The sequence below is a fragment of the Suncus etruscus genome, chromosome 7 (genome assembly GCF_024139225.1).
Source record: "Suncus etruscus isolate mSunEtr1 chromosome 7, mSunEtr1.pri.cur, whole genome shotgun sequence".
In the NCBI taxonomy this organism is placed as follows: Eukaryota; Metazoa; Chordata; class Mammalia; order Eulipotyphla; family Soricidae; genus Suncus; species Suncus etruscus.
This window is the reverse complement of record NC_064854.1, coordinates 44,527,212-44,545,657: the sequence shown is the minus strand read 5'-3', so window position 1 is coordinate 44,545,657 and position 18,446 is coordinate 44,527,212. Positions and strand designations below refer to the sequence as shown.

General features: G+C 38.7%; 1 protein-coding gene across 5 annotated transcripts in view; it reads left to right on the top strand.

Annotated features, from left to right (window-relative positions):
* Positions 1 to 18,446, top strand: part of CDC42BPA (CDC42 binding protein kinase alpha) — a 277,597-nt gene that overhangs the window by 117,564 nt on the left and 141,587 nt on the right. For all 5 annotated transcript variants that reach the window (XM_049776391.1, XM_049776390.1, XM_049776389.1 and 2 more), the window contains exon 6: positions 16,337 to 16,430. In XM_049776391.1, the coding sequence (XP_049632348.1) occupies positions 16,337 to 16,430 (94 nt within the window). The remainder of the gene's footprint in view (positions 1 to 16,336; positions 16,431 to 18,446) is intronic.

Genomic DNA, 18,446 nt, shown 5'->3' with positions numbered 1-18,446 from the left:
CCATTTGTTGAATAGGCTTTCTTTGTTCCATTTCAGATTCTTGCCTCTTTTATCAAATATTAGTTGGCTGTATATCTGGGGGTTTATGTCTGGGAATTCTGTTCTGATCCACTGGTCTGAGGTCCTGTCTCTGTTCCAGTACCATGCTGTTTTAATTACTATGGCTTTATAGTATAGTTTCAAGTTAGGTAAGGAGATGCCTCCCAGCTTCTTGTTTTTCAGTATGTGTTTGGTTATCCTGGGTCTTTTGTGGTTCCAGATGAATTTTGTGATTGATTGTTCTATTTCTTTAAAGAATTGTGTCTGGATTTGGATAGGGATTGCATTAAATCTGTATAGAAGTTTGGGTAAGATAGTCATTTTGACTATGTTAATTCTACCTATCCATGAGGATGGGATGTTCTTCCATTTCTTTAGATCGTCGTCAATTTCTTTCTGAAGTGTTTTGAAGTTTCCCTGGTATAGGTCTTTCACTTCTCTTGTAAGGTTGATTCCTAGATACTTGATATTTTTTGATACTATCTTAAATGGGATTGTATTTTTAATCTCTCTCTCCTCAACTTCATTGTTTGTATATAGAAACGCTACTGTCTTTTGTGTATTGACTTTGTATCCAGCCACTTTGCTGTATTGGTTGATTGTTTCTAGGAGTTTTACTGTGGACTCTTTAGGGTTTTTGATGTATATCATCATATCGTCGGCAAATAGAGCTAGCTTGTGTTCATCTTTCCCTACTTGAATTCCTTTGATTCCCTTCTCTTGTCGGATTGCTATTGCTAGGACTTCTAAGGTTATATTGAATAAGAGTGGAGAGAGTGGACAGCCTTGTCTAGTTCCTGACCTTAGTGGGAATGCTTCTAGTTTCTCACCATTAAGTATAATGTTGGCTGTAGGCTTTTCATAAATAGCCACAACTATCTTGAGGAAGGTTCCTTCTAACCCTATTTTGCTGAGTGTGTTTAACATGAAAGGATGTTGGATTTTGTCAAATGCCTTCTCGGCATCGATTGATATGATCATGTGGTTTTTGTCTTTCATGTTGTTGATGTGATGTATCATGTTTATTGATTTGCATATGTTGAACCAACCTTGCATGCCTGGTATGAATCCCACTTGGTCGTGATGTATGATCTTTTTGATGAAGTGTTGGATTCGGTTTGCTAAGATTTTGTTGAGTATCTTTGCATCTATGTTCATTAGTGAGATTGGTCTGTAGTTTTCTTTTTTGGTGGTGTCTTTGCCTTCTTTGGGAATGAGTGTGATATTAGCCTCATAAAAGGAGTTGGGGAGGATTCCTATTTTTTCTATGGTTTGGAAAAGTCTATGGAACAGTGGTAATAGGTCTTCTTGAAATGTTTGATAGAATTCACCTGTAAATCCATCTGGGCCTGGGCATTTGTTCTTAGGGAGTTTTTTAATTACATCTTCAATTTCCTCTGAAGTGATTGGTCTGTTTAGACTTTCTAGATCTTCCTTTTCCAGTCTTGGAAGAGGGTGTTTGTCCAAGAATCTGTCGATTTCTACTGGGTTCTCTAGCCTAGTTGAGTATAGTTGTTCATAATATGATCTCATGATATGTTGTATTTCTTGGGGTTCTGTTGTAATCTCTCCCCTTTCATTTGTGATCCTAGTGATTTGGGTGTTTTCCCTCTTTTTTTTGGTGAGTCTTGCCAATGGTTTGTCTATCTTGTTTATTTTTTCAAAAAACCAACTCCTGGTCTCATTGATTTTTTGTATTGTTTTCTTAGTTTCGATGTTGTTTATTTCTGCTCTGGTTTTTATTATTTCTTGCCTTCTGGTTGTGGTTGGATTTCTCTGTTGCTGTTGTTCCAATTCTTTGAGGTGATCTTTTAAACTGTTGGTTTTGTTGTTTTCCTGTTTCTTGACATAGGCCTGTATTGCTATGAGTTTCCCCCTAATTACTGCTTTTGCTGTGTCCCATAAATTTTGACATGTTGTCTCTTCATTGTCATTTGTCTCAAGGAATCTTTTTATTTCTTCCTTGAGTTGTTCTTTGATCCAGCTGTTGTTAAGCAGTATGTTGTTTAGTCTCCAGGTATTAGTTTTCCTCCATTGCTTCTTCTTGACATCAGTTTTAAGCTCTGTTGCATAGTGATCTGAAATGGTACTTCTAATGATCCTTACCTTTGTGGTCTTACATAGGTTGGCTTTGTATCCTAAGACATGGTCTATTCTGGAGAAGGTTCCATGTGGGTTTGAGAAGAATGTGTATTCTGCTTTCTGGGGATGGAGGGCTCTATATAAGTCTATTAGCCCTAAATCTTCTAATTTTTCATTTAGAGCTCTTATTTCTTTGCTATTTTTCTGCTTGGAGGATCTGTCCAGTGGTGATAGTGGAGTATTGAAGTCCCCTACTATTATCACAATTCCCTTCATGTGTTTCTCCAGGTTTGCCAGTAGTTGCCTCACATATTTTGGTGAGTCTACATTAGGTGCATAGATATTGACCAGGGTTAGTGTTTCTTGATCTAATGTTCCCCTGATCAGTAAGTAGTGACCCTCTTTGTCTCTGATCACTTTCTTGAGGTTGAATACAATTTGGTCTGATATAAGAATGGCGGTCCCTGCTCTTTTTTGTTTCCCATTGGCCTGAATAATTACTTTCCATCCTTTTATTCTAAGCCTGTGCTTATCCTGTAACTGTAGGTGTGTTTCTTGCAGACAGCAGAAGTCCGGTTTATTTTTCCTAACCCAGTTCTCTACTATGTGTCTTTTAATTGGAGAGTTTAGTCCGTTAACATTTAGGGAAATTATTGATAGAGAGGACTGTTGTGCAGTTGTATTGTGTGGAGTGGTTGTTGTTACAATCGGGGGTTTGGATTGTGTAATTCGTCTCTGAGTAAGTCGCTTAGGGTCGGTTTAGTTTGCACAAATAGTTCAAGTTCGTTCATGTTTGAGAATGTTTTTAGTCTACCCTCCCATATGAATGATAGTTTTGCTGGGTATTGGACCCTGGGTTGGAAATTTCTTTCATTCAGTCGTTTAAATATGTCATTCCACTGCCTTCTTGCTTGAATTATTTCAAATGGGAGATCTGGTTTGATTCATATGTCCTTTCCTTTGTACTTGAGGGTTTTTTTCTCCCTTATTGCTTTCAAGAGTTCCTCTTTCTCTTTGTTTTTTGCCATTTGGATTATTATGTGTCTTGGTGTGGGTTTATTAGGGTCTATTTTATTAGGGACTCTCTTGACTTCCTAGATTTGTCCTGAATTGTCTTTCCAGAGGGTGGGAAAGTTCTCTGTTATTATCTCCCTGACTACCTGTTCTTCCCCCTTCCCTATTTCCTCCCCTTCTGGTATACCCACAATCCTTAGATTGTTTCTTTTGTCCTTGTTCATTAGATATTGAATTTTTCCTTCCAGTGCTTTGCCTTTTATTTCTTTGTTGGTTTCTTTATCATTTTTTGATTGCAGTTTTCCTTCGAGTTCTTCGATGTGCTTCTCCAACTCTGTGTTTCTGCTCGTAAGGCTTGTTACCTTGTCTTTTAATTCCTTCACTTCTTTTTGTATGGAATCTCTCATGTTCTTTGACATTTCTTCTTTAATTTGGCTGATTCGTTCGTCCATGGATTTCTTATACTCGGTTGCTAGGGTTTCTTTCAATTCTTTTATTAATTCTTGCATTTCCTTCCTCATGACAGCTTTTAGGTCTTCTTCCCGTGGATCTGTGCGTTTTGGTGGACTTGGAAATTTGATAGGGTTTGTCATGGTGTCTCCAGTTATTAGAGATCTCCTTGATTTACGCATTGTTCTTTGTATTTAATGGTGTATTTTGGAGTGCTGTGGCTTCTAATTTTGGCCTGCTTTGGTCCCCTTCCTGACGGTGTTTCTAGAGGGGCCTGTTGGGTGAGTTTGTTGAGCCTAGCCCTTTCTCCTCCGCTTTGCTATCTAGAGTTCAGCCTTCCTGCTGTGGGTCTTTTCCCTTTTCTGCTCCTTATTTCTGTCAGCGGTGCAGTTCCACTCCTGGCCACAATGGTTACTGGCGCTGTTGAGCCTAGCTCTCAATCCCCCCTCCTTTCTCTGGGAGTCAGTGGAGCTCCGCCCCCTCCACGCCTCCCTTGAAGGGTTCCCTCAGTCCAACCCTTCAGGCTCTGTCCTCACCCTTGGGGAGTCCCTGGTCCACTCCAGGGTCCAGGGGGGTGGACTGCTCTAGTTCACCTGCGAGTCCAGATGGCTGGCCCTATCTCTCCCGTCTATTCGGGTCGCTCAACTTGCCTTTCTAGGCACCCACCTGGGGGAAGGGAGTCACTCAACCCTCTCCGGCTGGCACGCAGGGGTCCCTGGGGGGAGGTGCTGACCCAAGCCGCGCAAAGGGACAGAACTTCACTCAGCCTCTCCTCACTCACTCCTTCAGCCGGCTCGCCGGGGTCCCTGGGGGGAGGGTCCGACCCAAACGCAGCTTGCTAAGGGACAGAAATTCCCTCAGCCTCTCCTCACTCACTCCTCCAGCTGGCACGCCGGAGTCCCTGGGGGGAGGGTCCGACCCAAATGCCGCGCGCAAAGGGACAGAAATTCCCTCAGCCTCTCCTCACTCACTCCTTCAGCCGGCACGCCGGGGTCCCTGGGGGGAGGGTCCGACCCAAACACCACGCGCAAATGGACAGAAATTCACTCAGCTTCTCCTCACTCACTCCTCTAGCCGGCACGCCCGCACATTTAATATCTGACCTCATCAACTCCTTTAATCAAGCTTCATAGTGAGGGAGGATAGCTATCCTCTTGGACCTTGTATGCAGCCAACCCCGGTTTCATCACTGACATTCATATATCCCCCAAGTCCTGCCAGGAGTAATTCCTGAATGTAGATCTAGGAGTAACTTTTGAGCACCATCAGAAGTGGCTTGTGATGCTTGCCAAAGACTCACAGCAGGTTGAAGTGCCTGCCAACTCATCCACCATACCTCCTACTAAAGGCTACACTCCTTCAACTGTGGTGCTCACACACATTACTTTGGTGGGCTAGAAAACTACTTGAGATACTGAAGACTGTGATCCCAGGTGCACAGCTGCTAGACTCATGCCTTAGGACTGTGTTGGGACCAAAGATAACGGGATTTTAAAAGTAGATGGAAAAGTTATCTGGAAAACCCTCCTGTGGAGGCCGCCATCTTGCGAAAGCCAACAAATAGTTTTTTAATAAAAAGGGCAAAAAAAAAAAAAGATAATCTTATTTGAAAGAGATGTAAATCTTTACTTGGTAAAATCTTTCTTAACAACCCATTGCTACTTTTAGGCCAAACCTTGGATGTTATTATTAGAGGTAAAAAATTATCAAGTCATTTGGATTCCCTTAGATATTTCTCAAAACTAAACATTCCTTTCATCTGAGAGAGCATTCTGCTTAAAGTTATCAGGCTTTTTAAAAGACTATGAGGATTACTAAGTTGTTTTTATGTTTCTTTTGGTGCTGAATTTTCCAGGTAAAGAGAAATTTAGTTAAAGCTACAGTTGCCTGTACTAATTCTTTGATCCGGAGGTAAATGCTCAAATATATACATATTTGGTACAGCAGAAGAGAGATTTGTATTAGGCCAAATAAATGTTTGCTAAGCTTGAGAAATACCACCCTCACTGTCAGGGAAGTGACCTCCCTTTGAGATTTGGTCTCAGCCATCTACATGGTGGAGGAGTGTCTTCTGATATTATGCTCCCTTAAACTGTGGGGGCATGCAGTCAACCTGGGCTCAATCCTTCGAACCACCACTATAGTCTCCTGAATGCTTGTAGGAGAGATCCTTGAGTAAAGGCCTGAAAGTAAGCACTGCTGGACACATTAGTCACCACCCCCCCTTAAAAAAAACCCAACCAGGCATATAGTTGGTAACCTTAGCAACAAACATAACCGTTAGTCTGTATGAATAATCAGTTGTTAGTTGCTTCAATTAAGTAACAGAAAATTTAGAATCAGGTAAGCACTAAATATAATCCTTTATTCAGAATGCCAGAGCATGGCATTTCCAGGAATTTTTCTTGTATGAGATGCCGGGAATCAAATCAGGCCATCCCAGGTTAACCTTGGGCAAGGTAAATGCTCTACTGCCATGCTATTGTTTTGGCCCTCCCCGTATTATTTTAAATGGAATAATACATATTTGAACTGGGGAAAATTTGAATACTGATTATTACAATGTTGATGTGTATTTATCTATTGTAAAAATATTTCTTTTTCAGTTTTTCACAATTGTTAGGGCTGGAAATGATATTTTGCTTAATTTTCTTTCATTTTTATTATTGATAACATATATGTCTAGTTAGTTATTTGCCACCATTTTTCAAAATATGACTAGCTTAGAGTGACTCTGAATCTCTGAGGTTATTTTGCCTATATCAGAAAATGGGATTTTCTGTGTTTTTTATTTTGTTCTTTTTATCCATAGCCATGTACCAAGTTATGTTTTCCTGAACCTATGGTTGAGACAATTTGTCTAATTCAGAGTGTCCAGATTAATACTTTATAGAGAGTTGTAGGAAGCAGAGTTGGAAGGCAGATGGAGAAATCAGATGACATTGCAGGCCAGGTTACATTCAACCCTAACTGAGATTCTGGAAATATATGGTCTATCAGAATTAACACTTATTTGATCAGCATGGCCAGGTTCTCATATTACTACATTGATCATAGCATGCATATGGGTCCCTACAAAAGATAGGCCATTACTGAAGAAGGTGTGTTCAACTTTGAAGGAGCTGAATTTGAGAACTATTTGCTAATATAAGGAGGTAGCCCCTCACTGAATGGGAAGGCAGCATAGCTCTGTCTCTATCTAGACAGTGAAACATAGAGATCAATGTAAAAATACAGTCACTTTTCTGTACGTGAATCTGCATTTGGACAGTACTGGATATGGTTCTTTGTTATGCAGTAAGAGTTGTAATGTACTTGGAATAAGAAGATCACTATCAGAATGATTCATTTATGTAGCAAGCCAGAGAATTTTGCCCATTAGGAGATCAATAGGGCAATAGGCCTGGAACATTTGTTTTTCTGATGTAGGTGCCTGTGTGGGTTGTTTGACACACAGACATGTTAACAAACATGATGGCTAGGTTCTAAGAGAACAAAGCAGAATTGTGTGGTATTTTTATGGCCAATCCTTGGAATTCTTAGAACTTCACTTCAACTGGACTTTTTATTGAGGCACTTATGAGAGCCTGCTCAGTTTCAGGTAGAAGGGACATAATAGTTCTCATCTCAATGAGGCAATTTTTGGAAAATAATATTTACCTTATCTATAAATCTAAGGTGCCTTATTTAGAAATAGAAATTTGTTTGTTTTGTGAGGCACACCCAACAGCTCTTACCCACTGTACTATCAGTCCGGCCCTGGATTGTGTACTTACTTTTGAAAGCTGAAATTAATAGTGTTTTAATGTCCAAGAAAGGAAGTGACTAATAAGTTTCTTTTGTAGCAAGACCCTCACAGGAAAAAAAATGCTAAAGTAATAAAAAAATAGTAAACCCTTAAACTACAATCTTAAAGGCATTAGAGTTAGCTGAGGCAAACAGTCTAAGTGGGAGTATATATTTAGAGAAGTTGAGGTTTGTGCCGTGAGCTCTTCATTCTCATATATTTTAGCCTTAGAGTGGGTAGAAACTACTTGGTTTGCAGTGTGGCATGAACAAAAACTGTAGACTGTGAGCGCGATAGAAATGAGCAAACTACATTCTGAGAGAAACTGCTTGCTGGAAAGACTATCCAAAATTCACCTACCTCCAGGTCTGATTGAATCCTGAACCATATAATTACTTAAACTGTTGACCTAAGAAAGGATGAATTGAAACTAGAGTTGCTACCCAGAGCACAGTTTGTGATTTAAGTATGATTAAACAATAATTGAAAAAGTTTAAAATAATTATTTTTAATGTCCCTATGATTTAAAGTCTTTTGTGATAAGGATATAATTCAAAATTACCAGTGTCCAAAGAAATAGGGATATGGAGCTAAAAGATATTACAATCATGGGACTATAGAGTACAGGGTAAGGGGCTTGAAGTCAAGCTGCTACCCTGAACTTGAGCGTTGGAACCCCATAAGCTACAGAAAGGATGATCCCTGAGCAAAAAACCAGAAATAAACTTCTGAGCACTACCACGTGTGACAAAACAGGACAAAACCCCATCAAACAAGGCTTCCCTGAAAGGCAAGGGTACAAATTAGCATTTTCAAGCGCCTTTGTAATTAATAACAGTGATAAAATGAAATATGTTCAAGATGAATGAAAAATACTAGAAATCTTAGAAGAGAAATAGAAACAAAATTTAAATTCTAGTAATAGAATAGATGAAATGCTACTTTCCACTGGATATACTTAATAAAATGAACAGACTTGGAAGAACAAAAGTAGAAATTAATCAAAGTTGAGAAGCATCAAAAAAAGATTATACTATTATTAATGGAGCCCAGGTTCCAAAATGAGGACCTGGTGAGCCATGGGTCTGGAAGCAAATGTTGACACAGGAAATAATCCACACAGTGAAAAGGTATAAGAATGGGTTCAGGAAATCTAGCACTTAAGCAAGGAATCCCACCACACAAGCCTTCTGATCCTAAGAAGGAAAGAAGCTTAGTGGACTGAAGAGTGATTGCCTGCCTTCCTCAGACTCCTTTTATTGACAAGAAAGAACCAGGCCACACCCTAGGGTGGGAGAGGAATACTATGTAGGGAATAATCCAATAATCACATCACCAGATAACACCCTAGGGTGAAATATGATTATTGTTTAGGATGGGACCAGTAATTCAACATACTAGCATCTCCAGGACCTGTTAGATAATATCAAAATGTCTTGTATGCATGTACTTTCAGATCCAGAAGGAAAAAGAATGGACAAAAAATATTGAAGATATTTCATGGAAGATAAAAATTTATGCATTTGAGATATTCAGTAAAAAGGAGAGGTAATATGAATAAGGCCATGCCAAGATTTATGAGAGTGTAATTGTTGAAGAACAGCAAATTTTGCAGATAATAAGAGAAAAGACATTTCATGCAAGAGGAAAAAATTTATTAACAAATGAATTCTCATCAAAAAATAAGAAACAAAAGAGAGATTATCAAATAAAAAATTATATCCAGTGAAAATATTCAGTAATAAAGATAAAAGTGAAGACAGTTTTAAATAAAAAGAAATACAAACCTTGTTGGGCACAAACCTGCCCCATAAGAAATGTTAAAGGAAGTTCATGAGGCTGAAGGAAAAACTTGGGTCTGCAGAAAGGAATTAAAAGTACTCAAACTTGTAAATATCTGGGTAAATACAATAATAGATAACATTTTTTTTTTTTTTTTTTGGTTTTTGGGCCACACCTGGCGATGCTCAGGGGTTACTCCTGGCTGTCTGCTCAGAAATAGCTCCTGGCAGGCACAGGGGACCATATGGGACACCGGGATTCGAACCAACCACCTTTTGTCCTGGATTGGCTGCTTGCAATGCAAACGCTGCTGTGCTATCTCTCCGGGCCCAATAGATAACATTTTATCTAAGCCCCCAAAACAAACCTAATGTCTTTTCTTTCTAATCTCTTCCCTTTCTCTTGTTTGTTATGATCACTGGGAGTCTTGCAATATTTGTGGTACTTGCACATCTGTCTGTGGTATTGCCAGTGCTCAAAAACCTTTAATTGTGATGTTTGCACAGATACTCTCTTGAGGTGTAGCATGCCTGACTGCTGTACTTGCACATTTTATGTAGTGCTTACTTGGGTTGCACAGTACTCTGGAGAACACATCTTGCTGGACATAGGGGATTCAAATGTCAGAGCCACTAGGATTGTATTTAACACTTAGGCTGCTTCAGGTATTGAATTTTCAGCCTTATGTTTGCAACATAGGTACTTAAACCCCTGAGCGATCTCTCAGGTTCCTTTTCTTTAAAAAACAAAAAACCTGACTTCTCAAAGTAAAAACAATAACATTGGTTTGTGAGGATTTTATAATGTGTGTGTATAAAAACTATAACATAGAGAGGGTAGATGTGGATCATTGCAGTCACATTTTAGTTGTTCCCAACAATAATTCTCAGTGAATTATAAAATATAAGAATATTATAATTTTGAGAGCAAAAACTGAAAGAAAAAATGAGAGACATCCTTTTTTTCCCCTTAAATTCCTCAGAGTTGAGATTATAAAACATTAACATTTATAGGTTACCAGTTTCTTAACATTTCTTAATATAAAATGTAAAGAATAGGCCTTTCTGTAAGTGAATATCACTGAAGTGAAGTAGAAAAGAGAGCAGGGACTTCCTTTGGGAACAGCAGCTTTAAAAAGATGGGAATTATGCTTTTGGAAAAGGAATCAGAAAAGGAGTATCATGGGAAAATTAGTCACTTGCTTTGCATACACCCTGACCTTGGTTTGATTCCAGCATCTTTTGGCCTCTTGAGCATCAAGGATTGTATCTCTAGGGGCTCCTGGAGCAATGCTAAATGTGGCCCAAGAGGTACCTGAGCACCACTTCATAGACTGGTAATCCTCATACCCAAAGGACCAAGCATTGAAGTGTCTGTTTTATTGCCATGTATTGTTTGGGGTGACAATACATGGAAAGAAGTAGCCTTAGGTCCTTTGAGCACTGTTTGGAGCACTACCTCAGCCCTGTCTAAGATCCCTGTCCAGATCCCTAAAAGAGGAATCTGAAGAAATTTCTCTCTGTTAAGAGAATAATAGGTAGTATTTAGGATGAATAATTGGTGATTTTTCAAGATTAAAATAGAAGAGTTAAGTAAATTTGGCAATTAAAGGACTACCAGTCATTTTGAAGTAAATATTTCCTGGCGAATATAGTTGTCATGTTAGCATTCAGGTAGCTTCATAGGCTCATTCTTTTCTCAAAAGAGATGTAAACCAAGCCTTGAAAAACTATGGATATACTGGCCACACAGCTCAAAGCTGGCAATTTTGGAAGAAGAGGGTGGGCCAAGTCTCTGCCTTGCTGAAGCCATGCCTGCTGCACACATTACCCACAATCACTGCTTCACTAATTGGCCTGCTTTACTACTATTACTCTATGGCTGTCTACAGAAGAAACCATCTTGCCAAATATCAATCTGGCATTTGGACTGATATCACCAGAATTTTTTGGAGAATGTGGGCACCCTCCCCTTGCGCGCGCGCTCGCGCGCTTGTGTGTGTGTGTGTGTGTGTGTGTGTGTACTTTCTAAAGCCCTGGCAGCTGAAAACACGCCCCCACCAAAGTGGCAATCATCCGCGTCGTCATACAGCAATTTAGATATTGATGTGTATCTGAAGCTAAAAGATTCACTTCCTCTATGCTTCTCCCACCCCCTTTTATTGTGTTCAGGGCTTACTCCTAGCTCCGTTCTCATGAGATTACTCCTGGGGGAGCTTTGGGGACCAAATGCAGTACTGAGGGTTGAATTTGAGTTGACAATGCATGCAAGGCAAGTGCCTTACCCACTGTATTATCTCTCTGGCCTATTAACTACCATTTTTATTTTTTAAAATCCCCCCCCCCACACTTTTTCTTTTTTTTTTTTTTTGGTCACACCCAGTCATACTCAGGGGTTACTCCTGGCAATCCTAGGAGTTAAGCCTGGAAGTGTTTGGGTGACTATGTGGGTTGCTGAGGATCAAACCAGTTCTACATGTGCAAGGCAAATGCCCTCCCTACCCTTCCCCTCCTCACTATAGAAAATGCTATATCTCCAGCCTTTCTTTCACATTTTTATTACTGTGATTTACAGTGCTGCTAAAGATAATTTAATTCATACATTGTTCTAGCAATGCACACCACCAGAATGCCCATTCACTTTTCATCAATGTCCAAGGGACATCTCTCTACTGTTTGATCTCTTTTACCTGTTTACCCATCTCCAAAAGTGGCTTCTAGCAGCCACCAATATATTCTATGTGTGTCTACTTGGCTTCTGAAAAATCTACATATAAATGAAATCATAGGGTTTTATTTATTTATTTGTTTGTTTGTTTATTTATTGCTTTGTTTTGGTGCCACATAGGACAATGGGGTTGTCTGTCTGGGGTTGACTTTTGATCCTGTGCTTAGAAATCACTTCTGGCAGGGCTTGGAAGAACAATATGGGATGCTGAGGATTGAACCTGGGTTGGTCACATGCAAGACAAGTGCTCCGACTGCTTAACTAACTCTATCCTTTGTAATCATACAGTCTTGTATTCAATTTTTGTTAGCAAATTACTCTTTGACCATTCATATTATCAGTGGTGATATTGTTTTAATATTACTGATTTGTTAAGCAATTATTTGTCTTTTATAGCAGTATTGATAATCTTTCTGTAAAGGACCTGATAAATTTTTAAGTGTTAAAAGCTCTGTTAGAACTACTCAATTCTGTTGTTATAATTGGAAATTTAATGATTTAACAGATAATACTTAAATGATTTGGTCTAATTATGTACCAGTAAATTAAATGAACAAAAATAAGTATTGGCTAAAGTGCCAACTCATTATGTACAGTACTTATAGAAATTACCATGTCTTAACCAATTACTATTCCTTAACCAAGACATAGTTAATTTTTTTCTTCATATTATAGAAGGAAAAGCTGAGTCATGAGATCTTCAAGTTCAACAATTCATGTTAAAGTGACACTACCTTACACTCAGCCATCTGGCAGTACAGTTTTTAAAACATACAAACTGTCCACCAAGCATTTAATTTTCTTTCTTTTGGAGCCAGAATGATAGTACAGTCAGAGCACTTGCTTTGCATATGGCCAAGCCAGATTTGATCCAAGCACACTGTATAATGCCTGGAGCCCATTAGGAGGAATCCCTGAGTGCAGAGCTATTCCTCAGCATGCTGAGTGTGGCCCCCAAACAAAACAAAACAAACTTCCTTAAATTTTTTAATTTTTGAATAGCATTATAATGTGTTGTGACAAATTTCATCTAGACTAATCTTCCCGTGTTTTCTTTATTTACTTTTACATAGGCTCCCGAGTAACTGCGGTAGGCTTTCTACAACCCAAGAAAAGTCACAATTATTTGATATCTACAAGATGTATTAAGTCCTTTTTTATTTCCAAGACCCACTCACTTTCAACAGTGTTTCATCTGGTACTGCATAACTAAACTGCTTAGTGCTCAAACTGGTAATGTGCTACTTGAGTGACCCCAGTGTTAAACGTGGCAATGCTCAAAAGGCCAAGTTTCTCAGATGGAACTCATGGCTCTATCCATGTTAGACATTATACTCATACTTTAGCTATGTAACCCCAATCCAACACCTTATTACAGTGGGTGGGGAAAATATACTTACTAGATACTGAATATAAACATAAATTCTCAGTGATGAGAGAACATGACAACACAAGGGGAACTGCTTCTGGAAAACAGAAACAATTATGCTGTTAATAAAAATCAATGTATCATAAAGTACCTAAATTTCACTAAAGCAAGCTAAATCATACCACACTTTAAATTCACCTTTCACTGAAATCATTTAAAGTACTGAATTATTCATAAAAACTATAAATAAAAAATTTTTTCTTTGAAATCTAAAATGTAGCAGCATTTTTAACCACACTCTAAAGAAAAATAAAGCTCTGATAGAGTGGGCACACTCAATTTACCTTTAGAAAAAGAAAATTAGCCTTTTAATTTCTCTTTTGCTTTTTTGGGCCACACTTGAAAGTGCTCATGACTTATTCTTGGATCCATGCTCAGGGAACATATGTGGTAGTTTCTGGGGACCTTGAGGGGGCAGAGATCAAACCTAGGTCAACTATGTGCAAGGCAAGCACCCTACCTGCTGTATTATCTATTCAGCCCAAACCTTTATATTTGGTTTGGTTTCCTTTGTAAGGGGTACACACTCAGTGGTGCTCAGGGCCTACTCATGGTTCTGCACAGGAATCATATCTAATGGGGTCCTGGGGCCCCCATCTTGGGGTGATGTCAGAGATCATACTCAGGTCAGCCTGTGCAAAGCAGGCTTCCTGCTCACTGTACTAACTCAGCAACCCCAATTGAGGAAGTTCTAACATTAATTTGACCAAGGATTTGAATTCATACTGTAGTTGAACATACAGATTTTTTTTTTCTTTTTTGGGCCACACACGGTGACTCTCAGGGATTACTCCTGGCTATGCACTCAGAAATCACTCCTGGCTTGGGACCATTTGGAACACAGGGGGATTAAACCATGGTCTGTTCTAAGTTAGCGCATGCAAGGTAAACGCCCTACTGCTTGCACCACCGATCCGGCCTGAACGTATAGATTTTATCACTGTTATTTATCAGTGAACATCTCGTTTTTCTATACTTTTTTTTAAAGGTTATATCAATATTATATAGCTAACATACTGGTTGAATCTTCCAGGCTACTATTTCAATTCACTAAGCCTAGTACTGTTATGCTTAGCTTTCTCTTTATGCCTATCATAATAGGCATATAATATAATAAAAGCATAATATAAAAGTCAGCCCAGACATTCTACTCTCAGTTCATGTCCTTCTATGTACAGGAAGTACTCTGTGGTAACTAATTGGTTGGTACATTCTTCAGGCTCTGACAAAGATCACCAACCCAACTTCTTTCTGTTAAGTGTTTTGAGTTTCTTTCACTGGTTCTGAGAGGTGTTCAGTGTCACTGATCCTTCTACTCTCTCTGTACTTTGGATTCTTTTTTTTAATTATCTTTATTTAAACACTGTGATTACAAATATAATTGTAGTTGTATGGTTACAGTCATGTAAAGAACACCCCCACCCTTCACCAGTGCAGGATTCCCACCATCAATTTCCCAGATCTACCTACTCCCCATCCCACCCACACCTGTACTCGAGACAGGCTTTCTTTTTCCCTCATTCATTTACATTGTTATGATAGTTTTTAGTGTAGTTATTTCTCTAACTGCACTTATCACTCTATGTGGTGAGCTTCATGTCATTAGCTGCACCTATATGGGTAGATGGGGGGAAGTAAGGGTTGGGACTTATATTAGAAATGAGCTTTGTAGGGAAGTATCAAGGTCACAATATAAGATGGATATTATGGATATATAGAATATATGCATACAATACTATCAATATGAAAACAAGGAGAAAAAATTTCTACTGACTGTCCCAACATAAACCAGTGCTAGAACGGCCTGCCTTCCTCCCAGAGCGCATTCCCATTAGTGTAGGGAGAGATAGGGAGAAAACCTGTTGACCCCTATAGAGTCCACCTAGACCGGTGCCCAGGGAAAGACTGAAGTCCAGGGGAGAAAAACCCTATACCTGGCAAGAGCTGGTCTCCAGAATCAAGGAGGAAACCAGAAGCCAGATGTCTGCCCACCATCCCTCCCCATGCACCTCCCCCCCCTGGAGTACGGAGGGAGGGGGGAACCTGAGGACCACTAAGAGTCCACTTGAACCCACTTCTGGCCATCTGAGCTGGCACCCAGGGAAGGCCTGGAGTCAGGGGAAAAAGACAAGAATGGCTGGGGGCCTGCCAAGCCTCCCAGCACTCCCCAGGCTAGGGAGTAAAGCTCTGGTATGGGGCTTCCCCAAACCACTTTGGATTCTTTTTATCCTTCCTGCCTTTGTAAAATTGTGTAGGAATGGTGGTTAGAGCTAGGGTTGACTGAATATTAGCAAGGTGTAGATGGAATTATTGTGAGTGTAAAATGTTCCTGTGAGAGCTCACTATATAAGGTAAGGTATATTCTATGTGGTGTGTATAGGGATGGTAAAATGCAACTGTAATTTAACTGGTGCAAGGCTCCTTTTCCCAGACTCTTTAAGCAAGACTAAGAGGCTAGGTGTCTCCTGATGATATGGGGGCAGGCAGAGGATGCTGAGGTGTGTGTAGTTCATGTAGTTCCTGCTGGGGTGAAACATTGATTTTTTTTTAAATTTATTATTTCTTTTCTTTTTTTAAATATATAGTTTTTATTTAAGTAACATAATTATAGTTGGGTTACAGTCACAAACAGAAAACCCCTCTTCACCAGTATAACATTCCCCCTTCCCCCTTCCCAACCCAACATTGATATTTTTAATCAAATTTTCAAAAGATGAGAATTTCAAAGAAAAAGTTTATCTTTTTTTTTTAAAGAAAAAGCTTGTAAGATGAGTTATTATATTTATTTTTCCAATTAAAAAATTGAATGTGGACACTGGAGAGAGAGAATACAACAGGTAAGGTTCTTGCTTATACATAACCAATCAGGGTTTGATTTCTGCCACAACTATTGTTCCTGTCTCCGTCCTCAACCCTGCTAGGAGTGGTTCCTGAGCATAGAACCAAGAGTGTGTTCTGACCATACAAGATATGGCCCAACAACCAAATAAAAATAAATAAAAATAGAATTATTTTATTTTTTCCAGAGACATCAAACCTGACAATATATTGATGGACATGAATGGACATATTCGGTTAGCAGATTTTGGTTCTTGTCTAAAGTTGATGGAAGATGGAACGGTAAATAACAGTAGCTACTAAATTATGTTATCAATAATGTATGTTATGTTATAAATACTAAAGTTTGTAATAAATAACAATAAATACTATATGAGATCCTTGAGAATTATTTTCTTTACCTGCTTTAAAAATCATCTATACTTACCCATCTTTCTTTGGTCTTTCTGTGCAATAATGCCCTCCTCAGATTTATATTAGGGCTTATCTGTAAAGTACTGTGCATTCTAGCTTTTTATATGAGCCATTTTAAGATTGAGACAAAAATTTCCTAACAAACTATTCCTTTTTTAGCTAAATTCTTATTATTGCACTTGAGATACTTGTATTTCCCCAGGAAAGAGATGAAAGTAAATTCCATATAGAGAACAAAAACAAACAAACAAAAAAAACCCCTTAAATTGCATTCCTTTTGTCTTTCTTTTCTTGTTGTATAGTTTCTTTTGGGATTGTATTCAGCCAATGAATCTTTGATCAGAAAGTTCATGAGGTGGGGGCAGAGTGATAACACAGTGGGTAGGTTGTTTGCCTTGCATGCTCCTGACCCGGATTCTATCAGCATCCCATGTGGTCCCCTGAGCCTTCCAGGAGTAATTACTTAGTGCAGAACCAGGAGTAACCCTTGAGTGTTTGGGTATGGCCCCAAACCAAAAAACAAAATGAAAGGGAGGAAGGGAAAGGGAGGGGAGTGGGGGAGAAGGGAGGGGAGAGAGAGAGTGTAGAAAGAGAGGGGAATAGGAGATAGAGGAGAGAGAGGGAGTCAGAGGGCGGGGAAGAGAGGAGAGGGAAGAGGGAAAAGAATAAAAGTACTGGGTTGATTTCTTTCATTTGCATAATTTCTATTAATGTTCTGTTGCCTTATGTTTTGCAGAATCCTCATTTGTTTTCTTTCACTGACTTATATTAATATGTTCAATCTTACTTCTTAGATTTTGTTTATCCACTTTCAGTTTCTTGACTGCATAGAAGCTTAACTATCTATACATATAATTTTACTTGGCAGGTTTCTTTTGAGGAGAGAACATTTAAAAAAGTTAATTTTAGGATTATATTTTACAATACTTTTATTGAAAGGGTTTCATACGTATAACCATTGAATACCACACTGCCCACCAATGTGTTCACTTCTCCCATTCCTTCCCCTAAACTGTGGTAAGTTTCCTATTGAAGAGCATTCTTAGTTTCTATTGTCTTTGGGCATTTGTTGATCCCTTACTATGCTTCTTTTAGCCTGGAATACAGAAAAGATAATTATTTGTCTATCTCTCTTTTTCTTATTTCACTTAGCGTGATTCTGTAGATCCATCCTTGTATCAGAATTACATGATTTCATCTTTTCTTAAAGCCAAGTAGTATTCCATTGTGTATATGTACCATAGTTTCTTTATCCATCTCCCTGGGGTTCTTGGACACTTGATTAGTTTTCAGGTTTTGACTTTGTGAACAGTCCTGCAATGAACATAGGAGTGCAGTGTCTTTCCTGAATAGGGACTTTTTGCCCTTGAAGAGTTATTGTATCATATCAAATTCAATTCCTAGGTTTTTGAGGAGTTCATATTTTCCTAAAAGGCTAGACCAGTTAACATTTTCACTAGCAGTCTATGAGGGTATTTTTCCTCTCACATTTGTCAATACTTGTTTTTTTTCTTTTGTATGGCAGTCTCACTAGTATGAGATAATATCTTAATGTTGTTGCCATTTGCATTTTTCTGATTATAAGTGATACAGATAAAAAAGTGATTAAAGTATGTTTTCAATGTATCTTTTAGTCTTGTTGCAGAAGTTTCTGTTCATCTTTTCTACCTATATTTTGATGGGATTTTTTTATAAGCCTGCCAATGCATGTTTATATGTCTTATATGAACTATTAGGTAAACAGTAGACAAATATTTTGTCTGTGGGTGTCTTTTAATTTGTTCATTATTTTGTGGTGCAAAAGCTGCTTAGTTTAATGTAGTTCCTATTAGCTTATCTCTGCTTCCATTTACTTGGCCAGTGATACTGAATCATTTAAGATAC